Source organism: Semicossyphus pulcher, unplaced genomic scaffold, assembly GCF_022749685.1.
Source record: "Semicossyphus pulcher isolate SPU_LCO1_2020_fin unplaced genomic scaffold, fSemPul1.0.p SCAF_19, whole genome shotgun sequence".
NCBI classification, from domain to species: Eukaryota; Metazoa; Chordata; class Actinopteri; order Labriformes; family Labridae; genus Semicossyphus; species Semicossyphus pulcher.
Window position 1 is genome coordinate 15,801,771 of NW_027211692.1, and position 26,470 is coordinate 15,828,240.

The 26,470-nt window shown below is 43.4% G+C and overlaps 1 protein-coding gene across 2 annotated transcripts; it reads right to left on the reverse strand.

Moving 5' to 3' along the window:
• Nucleotides 1–699: 699 nt before the first annotated feature.
• Nucleotides 700–26,333, reverse strand: mettl16 (methyltransferase 16, N6-methyladenosine). Of its 2 annotated transcripts, none has more exons than XM_069668775.1 (10): nucleotides 26,291–26,333; nucleotides 25,724–25,861; nucleotides 15,311–15,498; nucleotides 14,070–14,210; nucleotides 13,053–13,168; nucleotides 12,703–12,845; nucleotides 9,328–9,397; nucleotides 7,298–7,387; nucleotides 1,878–2,051; nucleotides 700–1,392 (listed from the first exon to the last, which is right to left on the reverse strand). In XM_069668775.1, the coding sequence occupies exons 2-10, from the start codon at nucleotides 25,849–25,851 to the stop codon at nucleotides 769–771; spliced, it is 1,674 nt and encodes a 557-aa protein (XP_069524876.1). In that variant the 5' UTR covers nucleotides 25,852–25,861; nucleotides 26,291–26,333; the 3' UTR covers nucleotides 700–768. The 2 variants fall into 2 exon arrangements, with proteins under 2 accessions (XP_069524876.1, XP_069524875.1); XM_069668774.1 differs by having other exon boundaries at nucleotides 26,188–26,303.
• Nucleotides 26,334–26,470: the final 137 nt, after the last annotated feature.

Here is a 26,470-nt window from a genome sequence, read left to right on the forward strand (position 1 = left end):
ACACCAACAATGAATGTGCACATACACACAGCCCTGGATATTTAGGTATCTTTTCCTGTTATTCAGTCAGCTCTGATCAGGAAGTAAGTCGTCTACTACAGAGTAATAATAGTGGACCACAATACTAACTGTTCTCCAGGCACAGGAAATAGCTCCAGGAACATCCTGAATTATATGGTGGGTGTAAATTTAATAAGTGCCAACTGTCAGCTGTGTGGGGATCAATGTGTAATTCACTCATACAATGTCTAATAAAACAGCAATAAAAGGATTTAACTCTAATAAAAAAAGAATGAGTGGAATAATCCCTTAAAGAAGAAACACATACACTGGCCTCTTGTGGACGTTTGAAGGTACTACGTCTTTCATTAATAAACAACAGACCAAAGGTGCTTCACTATGTATAAAAGAGGAAGCATGACGAAGCAAACTTGGTAAAAAAAAAAAGTAAATTTATTGCAATATTTGAGCACTAAATATAAAATGTACAGTATGCACTACCTCAAAAGGTAAACTGTACAAGTACAAGAAAGTAAGATGTCTGTATTAATGGCAACCAAATGTTTTATCTGCTGGAATAAGTCACAGAAAATCAAACACTGAGAACTCTCAGTAGCTGTCTCAATTCAACTGTCCAAAAAGACACATCCCAACATACAGGCACTCAATAAACATCCCTAACAGTAATGTGTGTGTGTGTGTGTGTGTCTGGATCATCTGAATAAACTGCTTTCTTTTTTTAAAAAATGACCTGTTTTTTCTGATCATTTAGGGCTTTGCAATAGACCGTAAAAGTGTGTTCTTCAGGTACGTGCATAGTTGGTTCATCAGGTCTTTATTCTGACCCTCGACCCAGTGCATCTCAATCAGGACATCGCTCTCCTCGGGCATTACATTCAGCAGACACTTAAACAGGAAGTGTTCTACTGCCACCGGGCTCAAGGGTCGCTTAGAGGGCGGCTCACTCGCTGCAGCAGGCGCTTCCTTTGGGCCAGTATCCTGTGCTGCTTCTGTAGAGGACTCCATGTCCACATCTCCGCCCGATGCACTCTCTGACACCTCTTTTTGTTCTCCAGCAGCGCTCTGTGTTTCATCTTTACTCGTCTCTTTTGCAGATAGCTCCTGTTCAGACATAGTTTGGTTGTTTTGTGTGCTGTCGTCTTGGGTGTTTTGTGTGGAGACAGTCTGGTTTTGAGATGCTGGTGTGTTGGGAGCAGCTGTGACCACAGTGCTTTGAGAGCTGGTTCCTGCACAGTGAGGCGCCCTGGGAAGCTCTCGCAGCTGACGTGCCCCTTCACGCCGCTTCTGACGTCCGTGGATCCACGTGTTCTCCGCAGCTGTTAGGAAGAGGCTCTGCTCCTGCTTTCTGCACGGGACACGTTTGTGTAGCACCTGCAGAACCGCACACACGAGACATATGATGAGGCTTTTAGGAGATTTATGGCGTATTAAACAAATCCATTGCTTCTGCTAAAGTAAAAGCTGACAAAGCAAACTGTTGACTATTTTGCTGAGATCTACACAAACATCGGCCACAGAAACATCTGGTTTATGGCTTAAACGTCCTACATTCCATTTGATTCGACCACTTTCTCTTTTACTTCCTCATTGCAATGTGGGTGCATTTTCACTCAAACAGAGCTTTCTCCTTCGGACTGGATTCTTCTAAAGCATTTTTGTCACAGGGTTATCTTGGGGAGAGAAATTACAACTGTTTAAATCTTTGCATAGTGCCTCACAGAGGTCAAGGGTCACAGAAAAGCTGACAGAATATGTAAGCACCAGTACTGTCCAACCCAGGCGTACCACAAGGCCATCTATGGTTAACCTTTTTGTTCTCTGATAACTGTGCATGGTCAGCCGATCCTAAAGCTCACCCGCAGGTCAGTGAGGGTTTTCTCCAGCAGAACAGCGACGCTGTCCACAGGGCCGCGGGCGGTGCAGCCCAAAGCCTTGGCCTTCACCTGGAGCTCCTTAAGCCCCGCCTCTGGTAGAGTGAAGGACAGCGGCTTCCTCCCCTTCTCCAGTTTGCGCTTCTTACTGGGAGGAGACTGAAATCAAAGAAGGACAGGAGAAAATTAATAAAAGAGTCGGACACAAAGACCAATCTGACCAAACACAAAGTAAAACAGTTAAAAAGGTCAATCTTAACACAACAGAGAGGGTCACACAGATGAAGGATAGGACTGTGTGGGTGACGTTAATAATACTGAAGATACCTGTGGTACCTCAGTCAACAGGCCTGATAAGACTCATACTGAAATATGTATGAAAATATTCACTCTGGTAAATTACAAATGACAACAGAGGGGAAGTTTGAGTTCAGGCCAAAGAAAACACAGTTTTACATTCTGGAGATTACAAATCACTGATACTCTGTCGCCTTCACCAGAACATATTTACAGCTCATTTAATGCTGTTCTTGCTCAGTTGTGGGATCATGTTTTATGTATGTTTCTCCCTTCAATCATCTCATTTTGGTTGCACTGGTACTTTTTTCTCCTCTCTGGTCCACTCTTTTATTCACTCTTTTCTTCTGATAAATGTTTTTAAGTTCCAAACAAGTCGAAACAGCTGGTAAAGAAACCAAAGTCGTCGTTTTGATAACGTCAAAAAATTTACAGACGTTCCACATCAGAGGCTAGACGTGACCTCAGCCACTGTAGTGCTCCAAAAATAACTGTGTCCAAGGCAAGGCTGCCAACAGAGGGCAGTGAAGGGTTGATGTTCACACACAGATCAATGTGGACTTCTTTCTGCACTCAAACAAAAATCATTCATTCATTTACACCACTCGATCAGTCAGACATCTCACATGTATCTGTGAAGATCCAGAACCTCAAATAAGGCAATTACTTAAGATTTAATAACGGACAAGAATGGACAGTTTTATTAACTAGTAGCTAAGTTAAATGTTCTCCTAATCCTAATTTAACAGCTGAATATTATAAAGTCTGTTTATTTTTATCACATTACTTTTTGACTGCTGAGTTCTGTGACATTTACAGGAACTACTATCTTTTGTCTTACGACACCTCAATATACAGCGACCCTCAACTGCTGGATCCTGATGCCAAAAAGTTCAAACACAATGGACAAGAAGTATCAGAGATGGACCACGGAGCAATGGAAGAAGGTGGCCTGGTCGAAATAGATTTTCTTTTACACCATGTGGATCAATGGCTGCCTGCGAGTGTTTGCCTGAGGAGGAGACGGCACCGGGATGTAGTATAGGAAGAACCAGAGCCAGCAGAGGTAGTGAGATACTGTGGGTTCTGACATGAAACTCTGGGTCCTTGCATTTATGTGGAGGTGACGGTTTAGAGCAGGTGTGGTAGCATTAGGAGGACTGTCACAATATGAGGGAGGTTGTTTTAACATTGTGGCTGATTAATGTTTATATACACATAAAAGCTGCCTCCATTATCCTATCAGCTGATATGCAGTTACTAACAACAGCCGACAAAAACGGGGAGACAATAACATACAATTGCAGCAATCAAAGATGATTGATTGTGTACCTTTGTGGGTGTGGTCATAAAAAAGCTGATACTCAAAGCTGTGAGGAGTGTCTGTGCTGAACAGTTCCAACAGTGCATGCTCGCTTCACTCCACAAGAGGGCACTCAAACCATGCGCACGCCACCTGAACCTGCCTTGAATTAAACACGGCTCTTTTATTTCTAATCCCCTCTAATGTCACGCTGTGATGGCGGTGGAGGTCGTTACTGTGTCTGAATACAACAGACGCTCTGCAGTGATCGTCCCCTACGCGCCCACTGCAGCCGACGTGTCCATGCAGCACTCCCAAAGTCACTGCAGAGTGACTGAGAGTGGGGAGACAGCGGGGGTCTGCAGCCCCGCACTGTGCTGTGACGGAGCAGACAGCATGGCCGACTGACCTACAAACAGCTGCGGGAAGGAGCACGCCGTGACCTTCACACGGCTGCACTGAGTCAAGTTTTGATTACTCGATCATTTTAGTGCATCAGTAGACTTTATATTCTTTTATAGTTTGTATGATTTAAAATTCTGATGTATTTTCACCCAAAAAAAAGCATCTTCTTTCCCGGTAAAAGCTTTTTCAGTCCTGATCATCTATTGATTATAAGTTAAACGTCGCTCCTTTTAAAATGCATGTTAAGAATAGACGGACATATTTAATTAATGGGTTGACAATGGAAGCCGCCTCGTCTGGCTGCTTGTTAGAGCGTCTTTTCATTTCTTTCATTGTTTCTCACAGACGTCTCCCCCCGTTCTCCTCCGCGCTCTGCGGGCCCTGCAGCTCATTGTACAAGGAGAGGAAATCAATAAAATCCATCAAGCCGAACCCGTCTCTTTGTACGCAGCATCCTTGACACAGATTCTTGCACTAATACATCAGTTCATAAACACAAAACACACAGTCGACCTGCATGGACACAAACAACGATCTGTACACAAAGAATTTAAACCACATGTAGTCAGTTTTACATCCACACACCTCTTCACTGACGACATCCTCTTCTGACTCGGCTGCTCTTTCACTCCATTATTAATCCCACTTACCCACTCTCACCTCAGTGCATGCTCTCACACACACACACACACACACACACACACACACACACACACACACACACACACACACGATGTGGGTAAATGACAACCTCACAATAAAAGCCTGGCCTCATTCTGAAAACTAGACACAGGAAAAGCATTAGGTCTGATAAGAGCTGCTCTCTCCAGATATAATGTCATTCAATCATCCATCTTGACCAACAAACACACACACACGTACACACACGCAGTTGCAGAAAATGGAGAAACAAAATGCTGCAGATTTCACCTTCGGGCAAACACTGTAAATCACACTCTCGAGTCCCAAAACCCTGAACTCTGGACCTTTACTTCCCCCCATCCTGCCAGAGGCCTGTGTGAGCAACAACACGCCTCAGGGCTCAGATAAAGCCTGATGGTACGACGCATCTATTCCCTCTGCTAGTTCTTTTATTCAGTCTGCATGCGCTCTTATCTCACTGTGCACAGTCTCCATCTTTATGGCTGCGTTTCTGGATTCTGTATCTGCATCCCCAATCTTGCACTGGATCGTGAGATTGACAGACGGGTTGGTGCAGCTTCAGCAGTATTACAGGCGTTGTACCGGACCGGTGGTGAATGAGCTGACCCATAAGGCCAAGCTCTCAATTTACCAGTCGATCTACGTTCCAACCCTCACCTATGGTCATGAGCTCCGAGTAGTGACTGAAAGAATGAGATCTCAGATACAAGCGGCCGGAATGAGTTTCCTTCGCAGGGTGGCTGGGCTCAGCCTTACAGGTGGGGTAAGGAGCTCAGACATCTCACAGAGAACTCGGAGTAGAGCTGCTACTCCTTTGTATCGAAAGGAGCCAGTTGAGTTGGTTCAGGTGGTTTCTAGGCACGTCCAACTGGGAGGAGACCCGGGGGTAGACCCAGAGCTCATTGAGGGATTATATATCCCACCTGGCCTGGGAACGCCTCGGGATCCCCCAGAAGAAGCTGGAAAACGTTGCTTGGGAGAGGGACGTCTGGGTCAACTTGCTTAGCCTGCTACCAACGTGACCCGACCCGGGACAAGCGGAGGAAAATAGATGGTTTCTTGCACTCCAAATTAACTCCCTTTAATGCATCTACTGCATCTTTTTCTAATTAGTAAGAAGAAGCGATTATAAAAAGAAACTTATTCCACCTTTAAAAGTCTCACCCAAGCAAAAGCTGGCAACCTTGTGGCCAAACTATCCGCATGTTCTCGAGATGCACTAAACTAGTCTTCCTGGGACAATGTACTGTAACCAGGACAACCATAAAACACATCGGTACATTGAAGAGGCCATAAGATAAAGAAACGTATTCCAGCACAAAAAGCCAGAAGGTATTGAGTTTAAAGAGACCGCCATTGATTTAGCATTGGAAACCTTTAAAAAAAAAGATCGACACTTCAGAACTACTTTACCCATAATGCAATTCCAATAATAACAGTAAGCTCTGACATTTGGGTGTTGTGCTCGTCCCCCTTTAAAGCTGAAAAAAGTAAAGACTGATTAAATGGAAAGTTGTCCAATCATTTGAGAGTTATAATGAAATATTTTATGTACAGAAAGTTAACAGTTTACTTCTTAAATTATCGTAAATGTCTGAGCAATATTTGTAGTATTTGTTGAACGTGTGCTACTGTTGAGGATTTTCTTCATTTTAAAGTTCAAGTTTAAGTTAATTGATTTATTGATTTTGTAGCTTTAAGAAATGTGTTTTTTTTTTCTGCAGTGTCCCTGAAGAAGACAATTAGTCACTTGTCTGGTTCGATAAAGTAGAAACACACCAGGAGGAAGAGAAGATGTAAGGTAAGGTAATGGTGGTAATTGTAGTTTGCAGGCTGACCTGGTAATAAGAGGGTTTAGTAGGTCAGAGTAGCCTGCATGTCACATATGTTAAAGTCTATATGTAACATTAATGAGCACCCCCACACACGCATACACACGCATACATTCATTCTTATACACCAGACATCCATAGGAACACACGCATGCAGGCAGAATTAGGAAGTCAACCATGTGTGGAATTACATATGCAGAAACTTCTGTCATGTGACCATGCACACACACACACACACACACACACACACACACGCTGGAGGGGTCTGCCCTACAATGATGGCAAGTGTAAATGATGTTGGATGTGCATGAAGAGGAGGAGGAGGAGGGCTGCAGGAGGAAATGTAGGCCGATCATTCTGCTCAACTGCTTTCGTGCAGAAGAGGCCAAAACAAGTGGAGACCGACAACACGACAGTCCCCTTCTCTCAGCCTCCACACCGCCTCCATCTTTTACCCTGTCCTCACAACAACATCACTCTTAGTCCTTTAACTGTTTTGGCTTTTTTACTGTCCCTGCTTTCTGTTTATCCGCAGCCCTCTCACTGTCCAGACGAGACAATGGTTCAGTGTTGTACGCACGCAGTCCTTGCCCTGGTGACTGTTGCCTGGATACAGCATGTTAAAAATCACATCAACATCTCCCCAGAGGAAGAAATAAGAGCGTCTAATGGAAAAGGGCTGGAGGGAGAGAGGATAAAGTCTGCAGAGGTTTTGCATAATTGAGGAGGGGTTTTGGAAACATCTATCAGCTGGAGAGGAGACGTTAAAGGGGCAAAATGACCGACAGTGTGAAGATTACTTACCTGTATACTGACTAATGGTGCTAAAGGTCAGGTCTATTTGTAGCATCGAAGCATCTCAGGCAAGTAGGCAAAGAGGGACAAAAGAAAATCTGCAAACTCACCGGAACAATCACGTCATCATTGAAACTCCAGGCCAGCGCCCAGCGCATGGTGCGGCCCTGGCAGAACTCTGTGTGCGTCACTTTAGGCACCTGAGAAAAAAGAAACAGTCACTGTGATGCAAGCTGCACAAAGCAGAAAATTGACTTATCAGCAGGCTGTGGCATGTGCAGGAAAAACGGTCCGTGAGGAGAGAAAAAGTAGGCGGATTGTAATGCGCAGTAATGCCATCCCGGCTCCCATCAGCAGCTATGTGACAACGATTTAGCTTCTTATTAATCTCTATAAACTGACATCTGTAAACAATGCAGCACACGGAAAAGGTAGTCTTGACTAGAAATCGTTTATCGCTAACTGCCGGCTACATGACCTGGCATGTTCCCTCTGTCCCCAGAGGCTGTATCGTCATCAGACTATAGTCGATGGGATCAGAGATTGTTACTCTTGATTTTCCTCGCTGACTCACTTTCCTTTTTAGACTGTTTGCCTTCAACTGAGCGTCGAGTTTGTTTCTTTTTTTTTGGATTGTCACTTATTTTTTTAAGTTGTATCTGTAGTCATCGATCTTGTCTTTGTTTGTTCAGCCATAGTAGATTACTGTTTACTTGGAACACTTGCAGAGACCGGAAGAGCAGCCGCTTAGCTCCGCCTACCCTCTCTGGCAGACCAACCACTGCTGGGTGATGGAAAACGCGTCACTAACTGGGCACCGCTTGTGATTTTTTCTGCCAAAGTCGCACCAGACACCCAGTCTGTAATAATACTATATACTACAAATGCAAAGGCTTTCATCAGCGGGCCATAGGATCAATCACCATAGTGTTACCTCATTCAGCGATAGATCGTGACTTAACAGATATTTATCTAAATGAAAATGTTAAATATTACAAATACGGCTGCGTCCCTGCTACGGTTCATTTTAATAATTTATCATTTTAACAGAGAAATTAAAGTCCCCCATCCAAATCAATCAACACTGACAGAAAAATCTACACCCATAGAATCAACATGCAATAACAACACCTTATAGCTTTACTGTATAATTGAAACATTTAACAGCTGCAGCCCCTGAAGCACCTCGCTGTTTTGAGTTTTTGGGATTAAGATATGTAAAGTATGTGATTAAATGTAAAGCAGCGCTACATAACCAAATCTTTTTCAACAGACCGAGAATCAACAGTCTAAAGTAAACGGCTGTGAGTTTTGGCTTCAGTGAGCTCTTTGACATCTCTAATTGTGGGTGAAAAAACAGAGTTCTGTGGTGAGAAAATGACACACATTTGGTGTGAAAACCCTTCTGCTAACAGGGCACTTTACCCGTCTCTCAGGACTGCTTCAGTAAATAGGAGAAAGAGGGTCACTGAGATAAAAGGTCAGAGGTCGAGGAGCTCTGTATCTGAGACGTTCACATTTGCTAAATAAAAAAAAACACAGAGAGAAGATGAGGGGACGCTGGAGAGAAGATCAAGTAATGGGTGATAAAAGCATTAGCATATTAATTAGGCTGGGTTTCTGTTTACACTCACTTTAAAACAAGGCACAGGTTTTCTGGACGTTAGCCAAGCCTGCACTCACCCTGATGAGCAGCGACAGCACCCTGAAACCTCTGGAGGAGGTCTGAGGGATGGAAGTGACGGGCTCAGGACCAGAGGCCTGCAGCAGTCAGGAGTCATGTGCTGGGCTATTAGTTAGGCTAATGACGCTAATGCATGTTAGCTACAGAGTGCCGTGTGATGCAGTCATGCACTGCAAACAGAAATCAGCTCAGTCAAGGCTCGTTTGTGACGCTGCTTAGCTGGCATATTAGAAAGAGCTGATGTGTTGTATTTTTCTGGGTAACTGCTGCCCTGACAGCGATGAGCGTCTGCGTCGAGAGTCAATACTGAGTCCCAGAAGACTGAAGATTTGAGGGGAGAGGCGAAGATTGTTTTAACAAGCGGTTATCAAACTCAGCACAGAGGGGGCTCCTCCCTGCACTGAGATCACAAGCTGTGGATGCAGATGTGTGTGTGCTGCTTTGGTTACTACGCACCCCTTGCTTCCTCAGCTCCTCTTTCAAAGGTGCCAAGCTGCATTTCTTCCCCAACATGCAGCTGTACCACCTGCAGAAAAAAGAAGAATCCATATTAAGCAGCTGTGTGTCGCTGTGTTAGCTTAGCGGCTGACTGCCAAGCACAGATCAAGAGGAGCAGAGGTGAGCTTCAGGGAGCAATGAGGAGCAAAGTGAAACATGAGAGACAGGGAAAACATCTGGGTGTGCGCAGTCACAGTGGAGGAAAAGCTGTTTTGAAGTCGTCTTTGGCGAAGGCCGGATCAATAATGGCTGCTGTGCAATAAAGAGATAAGGTTGGTGCTGATCAATAAGAGCAGTAGAGTCCAGCTGGGAAAGATGGAGGAGGGATAAACACATCAGGGATTCAGTCTGGAGGGAGGAACATTTAAACAAACCATGTCAGGGTTTGTTTAGTCTTAACTGGACTTCATTTGAAGCTGAGCAGCACACATGTTAAGAATATGACTGTTTACACAAACTCAAAGAGGGTCAGTTTACCGCTGATGGAGACTTTGTTTTGTTTACTTTTATTGGTGCATTTGATCGAAAATCTCTGTTAACATTTAAAAGTCGGATGAAAGAAGCTCTGTGCTGATCAAAACGTGCAGTAACAGCAATATTCTCTAATTCGGTAGCAAAAAGTAATTAGTAGGGATGCACCAATTGAGAAAATCAGGGCCCATACCGATGTTTAAAACAATCATTTTGCCAATACCGATGTTTTTTTCAATAACTGTAATTTTTGTAGTTATTAATGCCCTCCTCTGAATAAGGGGCCAAAATTAACTTTAATTATAAAAAGTATATATATTCAGGCCTTCATCACACTCTTTGAGAAAGCATGAATTCAATCTTTCAAAATCCCAATAAATCTTTTTATTCAAACTTCTTTCACATAAAAATTATAGTTTTTCATAAATAACTGCCTGAAAAGCTTCTTTGGCCTGTTTTATAACCACCTGGTCGTTGTTTTTCAGTGCTTACATGGCACAACAAAAATCTTCCTGAAAACATACTTTTGTTACAATTAAATGGACAGCACAATTAAAGCAGTTAAATAATAAAAACATCAGCGCATGCCACCTTATTGGCGATGGGCCGATATCTGTCAACATGGCTGATATCATCGGTGCATTCATAACACACATCCTCCACCTCTTTTAGGGGGTTTTGGTGTTGTATGCAGCACGTGGGGAAGATTTCAGGCTTCACTCAGGCCTGAAAAATGTACCTTAGCCTCTTCTTCATGATTTGTGTAATTTATTTATTTATATTTAGCAATTAATAATTAATAAACTGCAACGATTCTAATAATTTCAAAATGTATCTGGTTGCAGCTTTTTAAATGTGAGATTTGGGAGCTTTTCTTTCATGGTATTGCACACTGAACATCTCTGGATAACAGCTGCAATGATCAGACAATGGATTACTCGATTGAGAGAAAATAAATTACCGTGCATTTTGATAATATAATAATCCTTTTAGTCATTTTCAACCAAATATACGAAACATTAGCCGCCCGAGCTTCTAAAATGTGACGATTTACTGCTTTTGTTTGTCATTTATGACAGCTGGTTGGACAGAAGAGTTCACTTTAGACGCTGTGATATGATATGAGAATATTAATCGTGAAAATAATTGCCAGATTAATCAAATATGCGACAGTTACAGCCTTATTTGGATTGAAGACAAAACAAGAAGCTGAAGAAGTCACCTTGGGCTTTGACTGGCATCACTATTTAAACTAAAGGATCATCAGTTGATCAGGAAAGTAATCGACTGATTAATCAATAATGCAAATAATCGTTACAGCTCCAGTTCATGTTTTCTGGAATTGAACCTCAAGATCATCATAAATCCATAATCATTAAATACAGGGCCTCTGTCAAATGGGCTCATGTATTTATTTACAAAGACTAACACAGTTATGGCCCAAATAAACAGCTTTTTCTACATGCATATAAATGTACATAAGTGCAGGATCCACTGAACCACTGACTTGTGTTCAGAACCAACGCCCTTGTAAAAAGCCGTATCTCTCCCCTACAGCCGACTCCTACCGCTGAAATCACATCATCAACACAGATTTTTAAGTGACACTGACAAAGGATGATGATTTGTAATGAGGTTAGGGAGGTATGAAGATGCCCAGAGGGGTGACGGGGCGGGGAGAGCAGCGTGTCAGTCTCAGTTGTCACTATGAAATATTAAACAGCTCTAATATTCACAGATGTTTCCCCACTTTTCGTCACAGTGGGGAGGAGCGGCTCCACGGCTTCCCCCCACCACCACCGGCGGCTTTTCAAACATTCCAAAGTGTGCAGCTGCTTCAGTATCCATATTCACCCTTCATCATCTCTTCACATGTTGGAGCACGGCTGTGTGATTACAATCTTATTACCAGAGGTGCTAATTTTCATATCAATGGCTGATAAATGAGGAGTATTACCTCATTTCTAGCTGTGGATGTGTTTTAAACTGGAAACTGAGCCGGCGTGCCCATTCTGACAGTAATTACACTTCAATGGAAAAGAGGGAGTGAGGAGCAGGGCGGGGTGGTGTGGAGCATCTCAAAGGACCAATCGGTGAAGCTGGCGGTGTTTCCATGGACACCTGGTGGCTCTGGTGTCCCAGCATGCTTTTGGGAGTGACAGCCAGCTCCGGTTGGTTTGGCTGAGCCTCAAACCTGTTTAATAAGACTCGACTCGTCTTCGCTACACGAGTGTAACACAGAACCGCGCAAGAGCAGGCAGGTGTTGAGATCAGATTCCTCTCAGGGCTGCTCGTCTTTCCACTGACGTTTTATGCAAACACACACACACGGTGCTCCCCCTGTAGGAGGAGGCCGAGCAGGTGTGGCATGTCTAATCAGTTTTAATAGCAGCACTCTGCAGCTCCCGCTCTCCCAGTCTCACTCTGCTGCCCCAGTGACAGCCAGGGTAACTGGGGAGGGTAAAGTGACGGCCACTGGAGACACCCCCCCACCCTACAGCACCACCCACCCAAACACAGCTGTTCCCTGTGGGCTCCCGGATACAGCGCAGGCTGAGGGTTTGCCAAAATCATTAAACCAACTCTGGGTGACAGCTCCATCAATGTGCAGCGACCCATCTGCACGATTCACCTCGTGGCGTCTCCTCTTCACTGGAGCTCTCAGCGGCCCTTTAAACCTCTCAGAGGCTCTTCAAAGAGGAAATAAACTGCAGCACTCTCTCATCCATCTGCCTGTTCCGAACTCTGATACTTAAATATTCTCTCTATGATTTGGCCTGATATGATCGGTATGGATTTGGTCTTACACACCAAAAGAAAAAACGTCACGTTTTATTTTGAAGGTCAAAGTCTTTTCCTCACCGCAAGCGTTTCTTGAGCTGCAGGCTGTCATGAATGATCCTCTTGACAAACTCCAGCTCTCCCCCCTCCGCCATGATCTCCGTGACCCCGCCCGTGTTCACTGAACTGGGAGGAGGTCGCCGTGAGTTCCTGGAGTTTACCCCCTGCAGAGAAGCCACAAGACAGACAGCGATTAAGATTAAATCCTATTAGCAGACTGTTACTATCGTGTAAACAAATAGTGTTTTGTGACAGGCTCGCTCAGGCCGGTCAACAAGTGCTGTTTACGCTCGAGGAGCCAAACAGTCATGTTCAATGAAGACTTTGGATTGTAATCAGTCAGGACGTGTTAAAGGCAGTGAAACTCTTACCTTTGCCTCCAGCTGGTTGGCGAAAAAAGGAGGGTTGCACATGCAGAAGTCGTAAACTATCTCTGTCTCTTCTTTTAAGGCGTCCATCAGTAAAGTCTTCTGAGGGACTTTGACAACTACGACAGAGAAGAGGAAGGCGTGTGAGGTGGATAGATTAGGTATTTCTGGCATGACCGCAAGATTTTGCATGCTATAGTTGACAATCATGACAGAAAGTCTAAAACTGTGACCACAGATCGCACTGTGAGACACTGTAACTTAAGCTTCTTCTGACCAAAGAAAGCAGGGTTTCTATTAGAGTATGGTAAGCCCGCTGTCCACCCGGGCCAAGGTTTACCTCCCACTGGCAGAAAGAATCTAACTACAGGTACTGTAGGGCAGCTTATATGGAAACAGATACAGTATAATGGAACATGGATATCTTTTGACACAGGGCTGTCAGCCCTCCTTAAATGATCTTTGCCACTGGGCCTGACAGTCTATGTAAAAACTCTGACAGTGTCTGGAAGTTAACTAAGATGTGAAAACCAACCATATTATCATTACCATTTATTATGAATGGGACATCAAACTGATGCAACATTTAATGACGGTTTTGATTGATTGATTGATTGATTTTTTGCATCTTAGAGCTACGATTCAACAAACATATTCATCTGAATGGACTCATAATTACAGTCTAGTGCTGCAAATAAAAACATTTTATTTATAATTAATCCACAGTTAATTTTCTTGATTAACTTGATCTCTCAAAGGAAAAGTGTAACGGCATCAAAATAGTTCTTTCTGACCCGCCAACTGTTTTATGCAATCTACTGTCACAGAAGAGCAGGAAAAGACTGTTTTGAACAGTTGGTTGGTCATTTATACTTTTCACCTTTTATCACAAACACTTTCGGCTCTTGAAAGTCGCAGATTTTGTTCTTACTTTTTGACATTTAAATACTTTAATTCTGAAAATTGCGACAAATTATAATTGAGATCCTGTGCTCTTCAGGCTGAGTGCTCCTCACCTACCTTTGATGAGGTCAGACAGGTTGTTCTGCTCCACGTTTTTCGTCGCATAGTCGAAACAGATGTCGTCCACCTCTGTAGCGAGGAAGTACCAGCCGTTCATTGTGGCTCCCAGCAAGGGGTAGATACAAGACGCACCAGTGCCTGAGAATACAAACACACACACAGCTTGAGTATGTGTGCATTAACTGGGATGATGGATGGTTATGACTTTTATTAAACAATATGGAAATGGAAAATGGACTGCACTTAAATAGTGCTGTAATAGACAACCAGCTGTATCTCCTGAGCCTCAGCCGGCCTCAGTAAATGACTGTATGAGTGGAAGTGTGTCCCAGAGCGTGAGAGGGAGTGTTTCTGGAGAATTATCTTTCTTTAAGTTACAATGATGGACAGTAAGAGTCAGCTCTGGCAGGTTTTATTAAATTATTCACGTATGACATGCTGCATAATGCAGTCCTGACTCGGACAAAGGTGGCACCCGTTAGTAAAGAAACACCCGGTGGTGATCCATCAACGAGCTTCAGTCTGCTTACAGAGAGATTCAGGGTCACCAATCAGTGACCCCAGGCCCTAAAGAGGACACACACACACACGCACACACGTAGCACAATCACAACAACAAAGACACACAGCTTTTTCTCTGACAGACAGAACCACAAACAAGCTGTGACATGTGGACTGGGATTTGGCTGCTAAGTGCTGGGAACACTGGGAATGACTGGGCTCATCTGCACCAGCTGGAAGCACCAACTGACATTTTGTTTGCTCCTTTGAGCCGCTGGCAGCCACAGCGAGAATAAGCAGGAGCAGCGGGTCTCAAACTCTAATTAACTGGGGGACTCTCACTTGAACTCTCCACATGTTTTTGGGTAGTTTTTTTACACTGAATTTTAACTTGATCATCTTCAAACGAGAGCTACTGCTCTTCTCCTCTGCTGTTTTTTATCTGGCCATACAGCTCTGCATGTTTGTCTAAGTTTAGTTGCTACTTGAGATCATAATCCATAAGAACAATAACTTCGCGCTGTTGATTTGTGCAGTTAGTTAGTTGGATGCAGCCTGAAAAAAGCTGATGGAGAAATGTAATAATTTATTTGTTATAGTTTTTGAGGCTTGGTAGAAATTCATGATTTAATGAGGTCCAACTTTGGAAACTATTTAATAACAATAAAATACCAAGTGAGGATGAAACTTAAAAATGAGATATGTACAGTTAATGAGAGATATATTAGGGATGGTACCGATGTCGATGCCCCTGCGTGGCTGCTTCTGGCCGTGGATGAGGTCCTCCACCCAGTGGATGTAGTTGAGGCGGAGGGGGACGGTGGGAATGAGGCGCTCCAGAGGGATCTGGATGGTCAGACCAAAGTCCTCCTTCAGCAGGGTGCAGGTCAGCGCTCGCACTGCCTCCGGCTCTTTGAAATTCACACTAGAAGAGAGACAAACGGGCTGCATGAGTTCAGGACCGACACAAAATATATGTTACCTCCAACCTGAAATGCATGGGATGAGACTTTATTGTATCCTGCAAGATTGTTTGCACAAGTTAATTTTAACCTGAAGGTTGTGAAGCTGCAAAATCTTCAGACCGCTTCTGTTTGTTGCAGCATCTGATCGTCTGATTTCACAAAAGATGTTTCCCAGCTTTTAACTCATTAAATACAAAGTTGTTATTGCAGATAGAAATGATGGCCAAGGCTACAAAATAAACCAGGCTCATGTGGTCACAGAATCCCCTTTAAGGATGATTTCAATTTAGTCACTTGCTGATCCTCTTAGTTTTTCCACTGAGGCGACCTGACAGCAATTTACCAAACTGCTCTTAATGCAGCACTTCATTAACCCTCTGTGGCTCTCTGCACTGAACCCCATTACTTTACATTTCACACACACACACACACACACACACACACACACACACACACACACACACACACACACACACACACACACACACACACACACACACACACACACACACACACACACACACACACACACACACACACACACACACACACACACAACACACACAGAGACAGAGAGGACAATAGGGAGATAAGCAGCCCATCAATTCAAACAATCCCCTGCTAATGACAATGAAATTCAGATTTACCACGCTGCACAGACCTCCCACATTTTACTCCTGATTCTCGGTCCCACATGTTCGCCTCTCCCGTCTCTTCCTCTCGACACATTTAATGATTTCAGCTGTCACGCGGGCAGGCACGAGCGCGGCAGACAAAACGAGTGGGCGAGATAGGTGTAATTAAAGCTTTGCTGAGCGCTTTCACACCTTGGCAGATGTAATTAGACACATCCCGGTGATGGCAGCGTCTGGCACGTCGCTGGTTTGGTGTGAGTTTATTCCATTTACAAAAAAAAAAAAATACATTGAAAATATCTACAGCTGGTACATGTGGAGATACAACTCTCAGGTCCAGCACGTAAAGCTGAAATGCAGCGTTGACGTTTATAAATAATCTAGTAGTGTGTAGTGCTTTCATATTTAAGAGGCTAATTCAGCACTGGGGTGGATGATGTCATGGTGTGGTCCAGCAGAAGCTTGAGTTCTTTTGTGTTGCATTTAGCTCCACTAAAGCACAATTAAAAACTGAAATGTTAAGAATGATCTGGTCTAGCTTTTGCATTTCTGCTCTATCTTGAAGCCTTGTGCTATTAAAATTAGACGCTCTGTGTTAAAATGTTGTTTTAATGCCTTTATTAATCGACTGATATTAGGATTACAAAGAACATACACTTAGACATACTGTGTTCAAGTGTTTAAAGAAATAATCTTGAAGATTTTCATTTAAACAAATGTCTGTTAAGTCACTAGGAGACTGCATCTTAGTTTTTAATACGGGACGATCCGACGAGAGGGAGAGACGACGTGGGTCAGAGACAGATGATCCAGAGTGTGATCTATGAGCAGTTTATCCGAATTTACATATACGACACCGATCTGTGTGTGTGTCTCTCATGCTCTGCCCCTGACGCAATAGGGTTGCAATCTGTCCGTATTTCCATGTACAACCTTTATAAAGCATAAACTACATCTCCACACGCTGTGAATGAGATGAGCCAGATGTGGTCCACGCCATAGTTTATCAGAGTTATCATGAGCGCGGGGAGGAGACAGATGTTAGGTGAGGAGCAGATATGATCTGTGTGTGTCTCATGCTCTGCCCCTGACTCAATAACGTTGCGATCTGACCGTATTTCCGCGCACAGTTAAAGTATAAACTTCGTCTCCACATGCTGTCATATGTCCATACGCTGTGTAGTTCATATATTTCACTGATAAACACAGAGCTGTAGAGGAGCATCAGGCTTCATAATCAAAGTTTCATATCACGTAATGGGATGCGTAGCCAGGGTTGCCAGGTCCACGGTTTTCCAGCTGTGTCTTCAAGTGTCTTTAGAGGCGCGAGGCCCTGTGCGGTTGCACACTTCGCAGAGCCCATGCAACTGTTCTGACTCCACGTATGTTTGGAATGTCACAGACACCTATTGGGTTTCGCTGCCCGGTACCAAACGACCCAAGGCTCTGTACCGGTCCGCGGCCCAGGGGTAGGGAACGCCTGCTTTAGATGGTTCGTGGGAGCTTAGTTTCACACAATTCCTCATCTCTCTGTAATTCTGATCTTCTCTACTGTCGGCTGACTAAAGACTAAAAATCCCTGAACAATGCCACAGTTACAGCTTATGTTGTTCTTGTGAGGCTTATTGAGAGTTTCCTATGTGTAGTTTGGTTGCACAGCCGAGTCAATCCAGAGAATATTTGTCTGTTCGTGTTTCAGCACACGGCTCAGAGACAGTTGTGGTTGAACACATTTTTAGCAAGTAATCTCGTCCTTCAACAGGAGAATAAAACGGTTAAAAAAAATCTGAATATTTATGAAAATGCGAGTTATCAAAAGTAACGCTGCTCGTGTCTCCTTGCTCAGGTGTTTCTTGTATCTGACCTCTTCTTTCAGGACTGATAACAAAGACAAACAGCCCTTGAGCAGCCAGGTGTGAGACAGATACAAATGAGGAGCGATTTACCTGTAGACTCTGACATCGATCTTACCCGGTGTCTCTTCAGCTAATGAACATATTAGGTTAATGGTCCAGTTTAATCAGCTGCCGAGGAGAGTGTGACCTCTCGGAGAAACACCTGGCTGCTCTGAGGAGGTAGGGCGAGAGAGGAACCGGCTCTGTAAAAATGGCCTGAGCTTTTGGGGAGAAACCAGACTAATGAGGGAGAAGTGATACATCAGCATAACGCTCACTCGTTTCCAAAATGAAGGCCTGCCTCTCTCATCTTTTCTGCTCTCAGATCTTCTGCCCTCTTTCATTTCTCCTCAGAGGCGTCATTAGATAAGGATCAATATTCAGAGAGAGAGGCTGCTCAGGCCAGCCCTCTATTTTTAGCCCCTGATGAGTGTGTGTGTGTGTGTGTGTGTCCGATCACTCCCATCAGCAGCACTGCGAATGCCACATCTCCATGGCAACCCCACCTACTGAACAGACGAGGAGAGCACGCAAATCCGGCCACGCTGGAGCAATGGCTGATGCCAGACGGAGCGTGAGCGTGCCCGCGATTTACGCCTCTGCTGCCACGTCGGTGCATATCGCTGCGTGCTTACGACTTTAATGTGTTCGACGGGGAACAGTGAGGGACAAACCTGGATGAGAAAAGTTGGGACTGAATACAGTGTACTGCACTGACGGACGACTCCAGCTCATACAGACATAAAACAACGGGACCATGTGGAGGAGGAGTGAGAGTCTGCAGGTGGAGGAGAGATGAAAGTGCTGCGAGGGAGGAAACTCTTCAGGAGGATGGAGACGCAGCATCATTAGACCGGAGAGGAGTTTACTGCTGAGACAAACAGCTCGCTCTCACCTCCACGCTACATGATCAGAATGAAAGCATACATACACACACATACACACACATACACATACACGGGCTCTTTCAGTCTCCGCCCTCAGAGAGGTGACCTTCAAGGTACATCTCCCTCACTCTGAGTGTGCTGGGAGAGATTTTGTGCTGATTAGCTGCAACTCTTTCTCTCGTGTCAGGTGTTTCCTTTTTTTATTTTTCTCTCCGAGTGTGAAACACATTTTGAGTCCAGAGAGCAGAAAGAAAAGTCACCATGATTTCAGAGCTACTCTGACAGTTTGATTATCTCTGAGCTCATTTTATGATATTTGCAGATTTGCTGATGCTGAGGAAAAAAATGGCAAAAGCAACGAGCAACTTTGGCTGATTATTTTTACTAAATAGAATGATTATGTTGATTGTCTATGTTTATGATTTGGTGGATAAATGTTTAGTGGAGTCTTTAAATTATCTTTACATTTATTTATACAACATTTGAAACATTTAAAATCAGACCAAATATTTTTCATCCCTGTCACAGGCTTTAACTAATTAAAGGAGCTATTCTGGATAAAGCCGCGGTCAGTCAAAGCTGGTGTTCTCTGTAATCGATAGAAGCAATGTTTGAAATTGGCGCCATAGCTGTGGAGAAAGTTGTACAAACAGCTCGTGGTTTCGCCCATACTACCGTTTTCGCTGCAGGCGATGGCTCAGAGCGGTACAGAATCTGAAATACGACGAGAATATACCAGTAGATCGTCTTAAAAAATCTTCAGGACTTAAGTCTACATTTCAAACCTGACGATTTTGAACAAGACATGACATCGGAGGCGGGCGTCCTAGATTGAGGAAGTGCGTCTACCATAACGGCATCAGCTCCCCATAATAGCATGATAGGACTGAGGTTGGAAATCAGCGAACTGGCCCTTTAAGCAATGTACACCCTGCGGACTGAAAGAGCCTGTTTACATTTTCACAGTGATGAGACAGTTAAAGGAAGCAGAATAGGAACAGTGACACGCGCGTGACAGGATCAGCAAAGAGATAAGACAAACTGCTTTGTCCCCAAGGGCACCAAAACAGTCTCAAAATAAACGTTCCTCACGGCTGCTTTAACATGGAAAAACAAATACACACCCACACTTACTAATCAACCGACAATCAATCATGTTTAGTTTAAGTTCTCTCTTCTTGACAGCTCAAGAAAGCCCATTTGATCTAAACCCTTTGGCCAGCCCCGACACAACCCAGTATATGATTCATAATTCACAGCTCTTCAGATAAAAGGTGTTCAGAGTTCTGTGACACAGAAGTCCTTCAGCACTTGACCGCCGCTTCACAGCAGATTTAGGAAGTAAAATATGTTAAAATAATGTCCCACCGGAGGCCTTGAGTTCCCCTCTGTCCCATCAGATAGTAAAAAGGTTTGTATGGTAATGGCTCTGCTGGGCTTCCCTGTGAGGGAAGTGCTGCTGATTGTCAAAGGGTTACATTTATCAATTTAAAACTTGGCGTCAGAGGCCAGAATTATTCATTTCTCCTCATTTGCCAAGAAAGTGTTGAATTATATATATGTGAACTAAATTGGTGTGAAAATGTAACATTTCATTAATTACAGAAGTGAAAATCCTCCACAAATGATCGTCTCTCAGCTCATAAAAAATATGACTACCAAATTAAATTCCACCCGGGCTGTTGCATTTTTAATACCCACTCACGCCTCCTAATCCCACCCCTCTATCTTCCTGATCTCAGCCCCCCTTCTCCTTCCCCTGAAAACTGAAAGAAACCAACATCCAGACTGTTTAGGGGTTTATTATGTCCTCACTTCAATTCCAATTACATCCACCATATTTCTTCTGCGGCTGCCTCTGGTCTGAGCCTGACTCTCTGCCCACCGCTATCAGTCCTCTGCACTGACGATCCCCAAATGAAGGGGGACATATCTCCCCCGAGGATTGCGTGAGTGTCTCCCCAAGATTACGCTCATCCCTAACTCACTGCTTAAATACTTAAAAAACCCAGTAGATGAATTCATTGGGGAATACAAAACCGCTAATCCCTCCACTGATGGAATGACAGACTGATGGGGAAGAGGAGCCAAATTTCTGCAGACGGCTAACAGAGCGGATACCACACATAAAGTGGAAATCCTGTGCATCCCTTCATATAGCAGGAGAATGAACCAGCAACCGACTTCAGCCAAAGTGATGTACTGCCGAAACTATCAGTGTGGCTCTAGGGACGGCAATGTCGGCCCGCACTGTGGTCCAGACTACAGCTCCAACAATCCTCAAGGAACTACAAAAACTCGATTAATAAATATCATCAATGCAATTTGTGCCATCAAAGCCTCATTTGATCAATTTGGGGAATATTACTGTCACCTAATGAGTCAATGTTTGACACATGAAGTGTGGATTGGGAAGTGGAGGAAAAGACCGAGGAGGGACAAGAAGAGACGTGACAAAGAAAAGGCACAAAGTCGGTGATTATTTGAAGTTGAAACGTGAAAAATCTGCACAATGTGACCGACCGACCTGAATAAAAGAGGGTAACATACACAGAATATCATGAAGTCATATATCATTGTAAAGCTTAGATTATAATCTAGCTATAAGTCACATTTTCATGACGCTGAGGACAACAGAATTTGACCTTTGACCTCTAATGCTGTAAGAGGGCAAATTCTGCATGCCACTGCAAATGCCTATATAACTACCTTCATATTGATCTGATGTGCGTATGGATAGCTACCGACCGGCCGCCTGGCCGAAGACTGTTGGATTTTTGACGACCATACTCTGCCGCAAATTGTCGACCTGTTTGCACAGATTTAACATTTAATATCTGTCTGTTTTTGTCGTCTAAATTCGAGTTGTCTAATTCAATTATCGCCTTAATCCAATTTCCACATTGGATGTCCGGCCCTAACACTACCAGCCCATTGTTTGTCTTTTGTCGTCTGCCTGTCGGTCTGTCTGTCAGACACCGAGACACTACAAGCCGATAATTAACACCTGTCACAGACGGACATCAAGTGGAGTTTCACAGCGTGCCCACACATGCACGCTTTGCCCGCATGAGATGATTGACTGCCCACCTCACAGCCACAAAGGCTCGGCCCACACCAATATGCTCACCGTCACACACAGATGTTCAGACTCGCTGCAGCGACACCATGTCCGCATTCATCTGCATAACACAGACAATAAGAAGAGGTTTCCTCACTGAGCAGACGTGCTACCTGTTACAGAAACACCCAAACAAAGAGGGAGGCTCTCAGTCTGACAGATGAACAGCAGAGCTCAAATCCAAGGCGCACAATGACTGTCAGCTCGTACATGCATCAGGACTCTGCTTTGTTTGAAGGACAACAATAACAACAACATGAAAGGAGACATGTTTTGCCAAAGACTAGAGCAGAAATTTACCAAAATACATTTTAAGTTCTATTTTTAACGTGCTTAACTAAAGTTGGGCTTTGTTTGAGTTGTCTCTTTACCAGTGCTCACATAGTGCAGGAGATTCAGAACAGATAACTACAACTTGTTTTTCAACAGACCCATTTTTAAACGCAATACAGCTGCATAACAATATTGCTAAGGGAAATTTTACAATAACTAAATGCCATCTTAAGCCCCATTCAGAAAATAGTCTCTGTGCTCCTAAGTTATTAAATGCTTTGTACTTTATGTCATGTTAACCATCACAATAAAGAAGAAGAAGAAGAAGAAGGTATCCCCCAAGGGGAAATTCAATGTTTTCACTCCGTTATTATTACAAACATGCTACACACACATAGGCCTGAAATACACACATGCACAAACAGCATTGAGGGATTCAGTGCCTTGCTCAAGGACACCTCGACAGTGCTCAGGAAATGACACGGCAGCTCTCCAGCTACCAGTCCCAATTTTCATGCTTGGTCCGTAGCGGGACTGGAACCTCGCGGGATGTAGACTGTAATATAGATGGACGACGTTCTACACGACGAGCCAGAAGAGATTAACATAACGAATGTGCAGCTGACATTACATCAGCACATTTAATGAGATTTACAGGGTGTTGCTTAATTAAGCTTTTTGGGGGGTTTTCCATTCATGTTTTTACCAAAAGGGCCAATATGTTGGAAATGGTGTTTCTTGAAAAAAATCCAGTAGACGACAAAAGCCTCTTTCCCCGTAAAAAAAGAAAACTGAAGAAAAAAGGAAATTGCAACAATGCAATCGTAAATGTGGTGGGGCCTTTATTTCACCCACATGTGATACATGAATGGAATAAAAATAATTGAAAACTGCAGGAAATGTTTAAATTACCGACCTCACCTAGAAATCTGTATCCAGTCCAATAGGAGTTTTTAATTGTCTGCAATGTCACCATGGTGGATCACAGCTCTAAAGGCCAGTTCAGAGCAACGATTCGCAACGAGACTGGATGCAACTGCCAAAAGAATCCCCTGACATCTGATCGTAAACGTTCTAAAACTGGGCACATCAGAGCAACGCAATGCACACAGACACAGCTGACCGTTTCCATAGCAACGACGCACTGACACACCCCACTACTTCTGCATTAATACTATAACGTTAGTTAATACTATAATGTTAGTATTAGGCCTAGGTTACATGAATTATCCAGCTGGATTTCTGTTATCGTTATAAAAAGACATGGATGACAGTGATAGTGACATGCTCACAATGTTAGCTGCAACTTTGATTAATAAACGTCGAAGACAGAGAGTTTGGAAAGAGAGGATCTGGAGCCGTCTTTGGCTACTGCAGCGCCAGAGACAGGGGGCATACGCCAATTTATGCTGTTTCCTGATTGGCTGAAGTGAAATAGGTACATCATTCCGTTCTAAAACTGCATTTGAAGATTTGACAAGTCAAATCTTAACTCCACGCAACGGCTTCAGACGCTCTGCAACTAACCAATTCACACATTATAAAACTTTTTTCTTGCGTTGCGAATCATTGATCTGAAGTGGGCTTAACATGTATAAATAAAAGACTTCGTTCATGACAAAGTATTCATCTTAGTGTAATAGCACATTAGGAAGTTCAAACATATTAGCACAAGAATAAGATTCATTCTTATTACTCCGTACTGATAACTGTAGTCGCTGCTTATACTCATACACTTAAGACCTTATAACGTGTCACAGCAGGTAGATAGCAGGTGTAAGTAATAACAATACTGACCGCTCTTGCTACCACCATACTCAATAACAGACCCTGATACGGTCACACCTGGAGGGAATGCAGCCTTTAATTAATTAATAGTTATAAGTTACACCTGTGCTTCACTTGCTTTACTGAGGTGAAACAATCCTACCGTTGTAAAGGCTGATCACCACTGCGATTAATCCATGATGTGGTTTAAATATGGCCTCCAAACTCATTTCCTGCCACATCAACATTTTTTGTGAATGAGAGGAGCAAAAATATCCACTTTGATTTACCTGGAGTTTCCTATTTAGTGCCACTTTATGTGTAAAACTGGAAATCACTGACTGTGAACCACTTAGCACACAAGACGAGTTCTGTAAAGGCAAACATCAGCGCCACATCTGCTCGTACAAACTAAACAAGGCAATCATGAGCTCACACTGCTCAGCATCAACATGCACTAATCCCACCAGATATATTCCTCCCCTGTTCTCATGCCTGGACTTTTTCACATCATGACTTCTCAGCAGCATCTTGCCGGGAAAGACTCACACAAACACACACACCCACTCAAAAGCCATGTTCCAGTCTTATAAGTTGGATCCAGGCGGATAAGTGAAACACAGAGGCTAACAGGGCACTTTTTGATTGACACACTCACCCTTTCGTAAAATAGGAGCTCTTTTTAAACTGTCACTCACATTTACTATTTTAAGTCTCTCCTAATGAAAAAAAGAGAGCAGCGAACAGGAGACGGCGTAAAAAGAAAAAAAAAATCTTTTGATGTTGGTTCCATTAATCATTTATCCAGGCTTCTTGGTCGTCCTGCTGTTGCCAGAAGCTGAATGGGCAGTTAAGATCAGACTGAGTCAGCTGGAGCCGCTCTGAACTGTGTCCTCAGGGCTCCACTCTGACATCCTGTTTGTGTTTACTGCTTCAGTATAGTTCACACAATATGGACAAACATACGTAGATACAGCATAGTGTTTTTCCAGTCCATTTTCATTCTAACACTATGTACAACTATATGCTGCTATATGATAATGGGGCTTTCAAAGAGATGGGACCGATGTCTCCATGTTTACTGTATTATTATGATGCTGCAAGTGTTCAAAATATTTTACATTTACAATAGTACTATACTCATTATATTTGGATATTTAATGATGTAACCATCATTGATGTAGGGGCGACTGTGGCTCAGGTTGAGTCCACAAGATCAGTGGCTTGCTCCTCGGCTCCCGAACTATGCATGTGTTGTTAAGATGACCCAAAATACCTCTGAAAGGCAGTGGCATCAGTGTGTGAATGAGTATGAAATTACAACCTGATGAGCCTCTACCATCAGTGTGTGAATGTCGTGCAGTGTAAATCTCCGTGAGTGATTGGAAGTCTGGAAAACACCTACATAAGTGTAGTGCCTTAATCATATGTTTCTGCTTCCCCATGCTCTGCCATGCTTTCTGAGATTCAGAGTCGTGATTATGAGGAATACATTAATCCAACTCTCTTTTATCCTAAATTAATATCTGTGCACGAGGCCAGGGATAATAAAGGTAGTGATGAGATTAGAGATCATGGATTGGCTCTGTACAGTCTCTTGTACTTACACAGGTTTTCCGGCGAGGCTGGTGTGCACGTGCTGCTGGAAGTCCGGATATTTGGAGGCAAGATAACCAAAGTCCGGTGGTTTGTCTTTGTAACGGTTTCGGGGATGCATGGACTTATTCAGTGCCATGTTAAGTGCACTGAATTTAGCGGAAAGACAGAAGACATGAGCATAAACCAGGAGGAACTTGTAGTAACAACAAGCAAATACGACTTCCACAACATACTTATAATAGTATGTTGTAGTTGACTTTTAAACAACAAACAGGGAAGACTAGAAACATGTTATTTACGTTGTATATAGACATGAAACAAACTGCTTTGCTTTGTCAACGTTGGCAACTAACGGCTCTTGTTACAACAGTTCATAGTTGAACTGAGTTTAAGTCAATGATTCTGTGAGCTCGTTTGGAGCATTAAGCTAACTACTCAAGCTAATGCGTAGCCAGTGTGTGGGTGTGCCTACCTTCACTGAAGTTGTCGTTGTTGGGATAAAGCCTGTTAATATTTCCGTCCAGTAATGACTTCACTGGACTAAATAATTGTGTAGAAAAACTCAAAGAACTCACGTTGTCCAAACGTTCCTGCAACTCTCTTCCTGGATGCTAACGACGTCACCTCTCTACGCCGATGCGTGTTGACGTCACCAAGAAAACGGTTCTCATGGTAACAGCTTGGTTATGTTTTTTTTATTAAACAAAATAACTTTAATACTTATGAGATTTAAAACATTATAAACACTGCTTTTA

Coding starts and splice junctions, on each gene's coding strand:
- mettl16 (XM_069668775.1), bottom strand. CDS start 25,851: ATGGCACTGAATAAGTCCATGCATCCCCGAAACCGTTACAAAGACAAA. Junction 9,398..12,702: donor CAGCTCAAGAAACGCTTGCG/GTGAGGAAAAGA, acceptor TTTTTTCTGCAG/GTGGTACAGCTGCATGTTGG. Junction 1,393..1,877: donor AAACCCTCACTGACCTGCGG/GTGAGCTTTAGG, acceptor GCGGTTCTGCAG/GTGCTACACAAACGTGTCCC.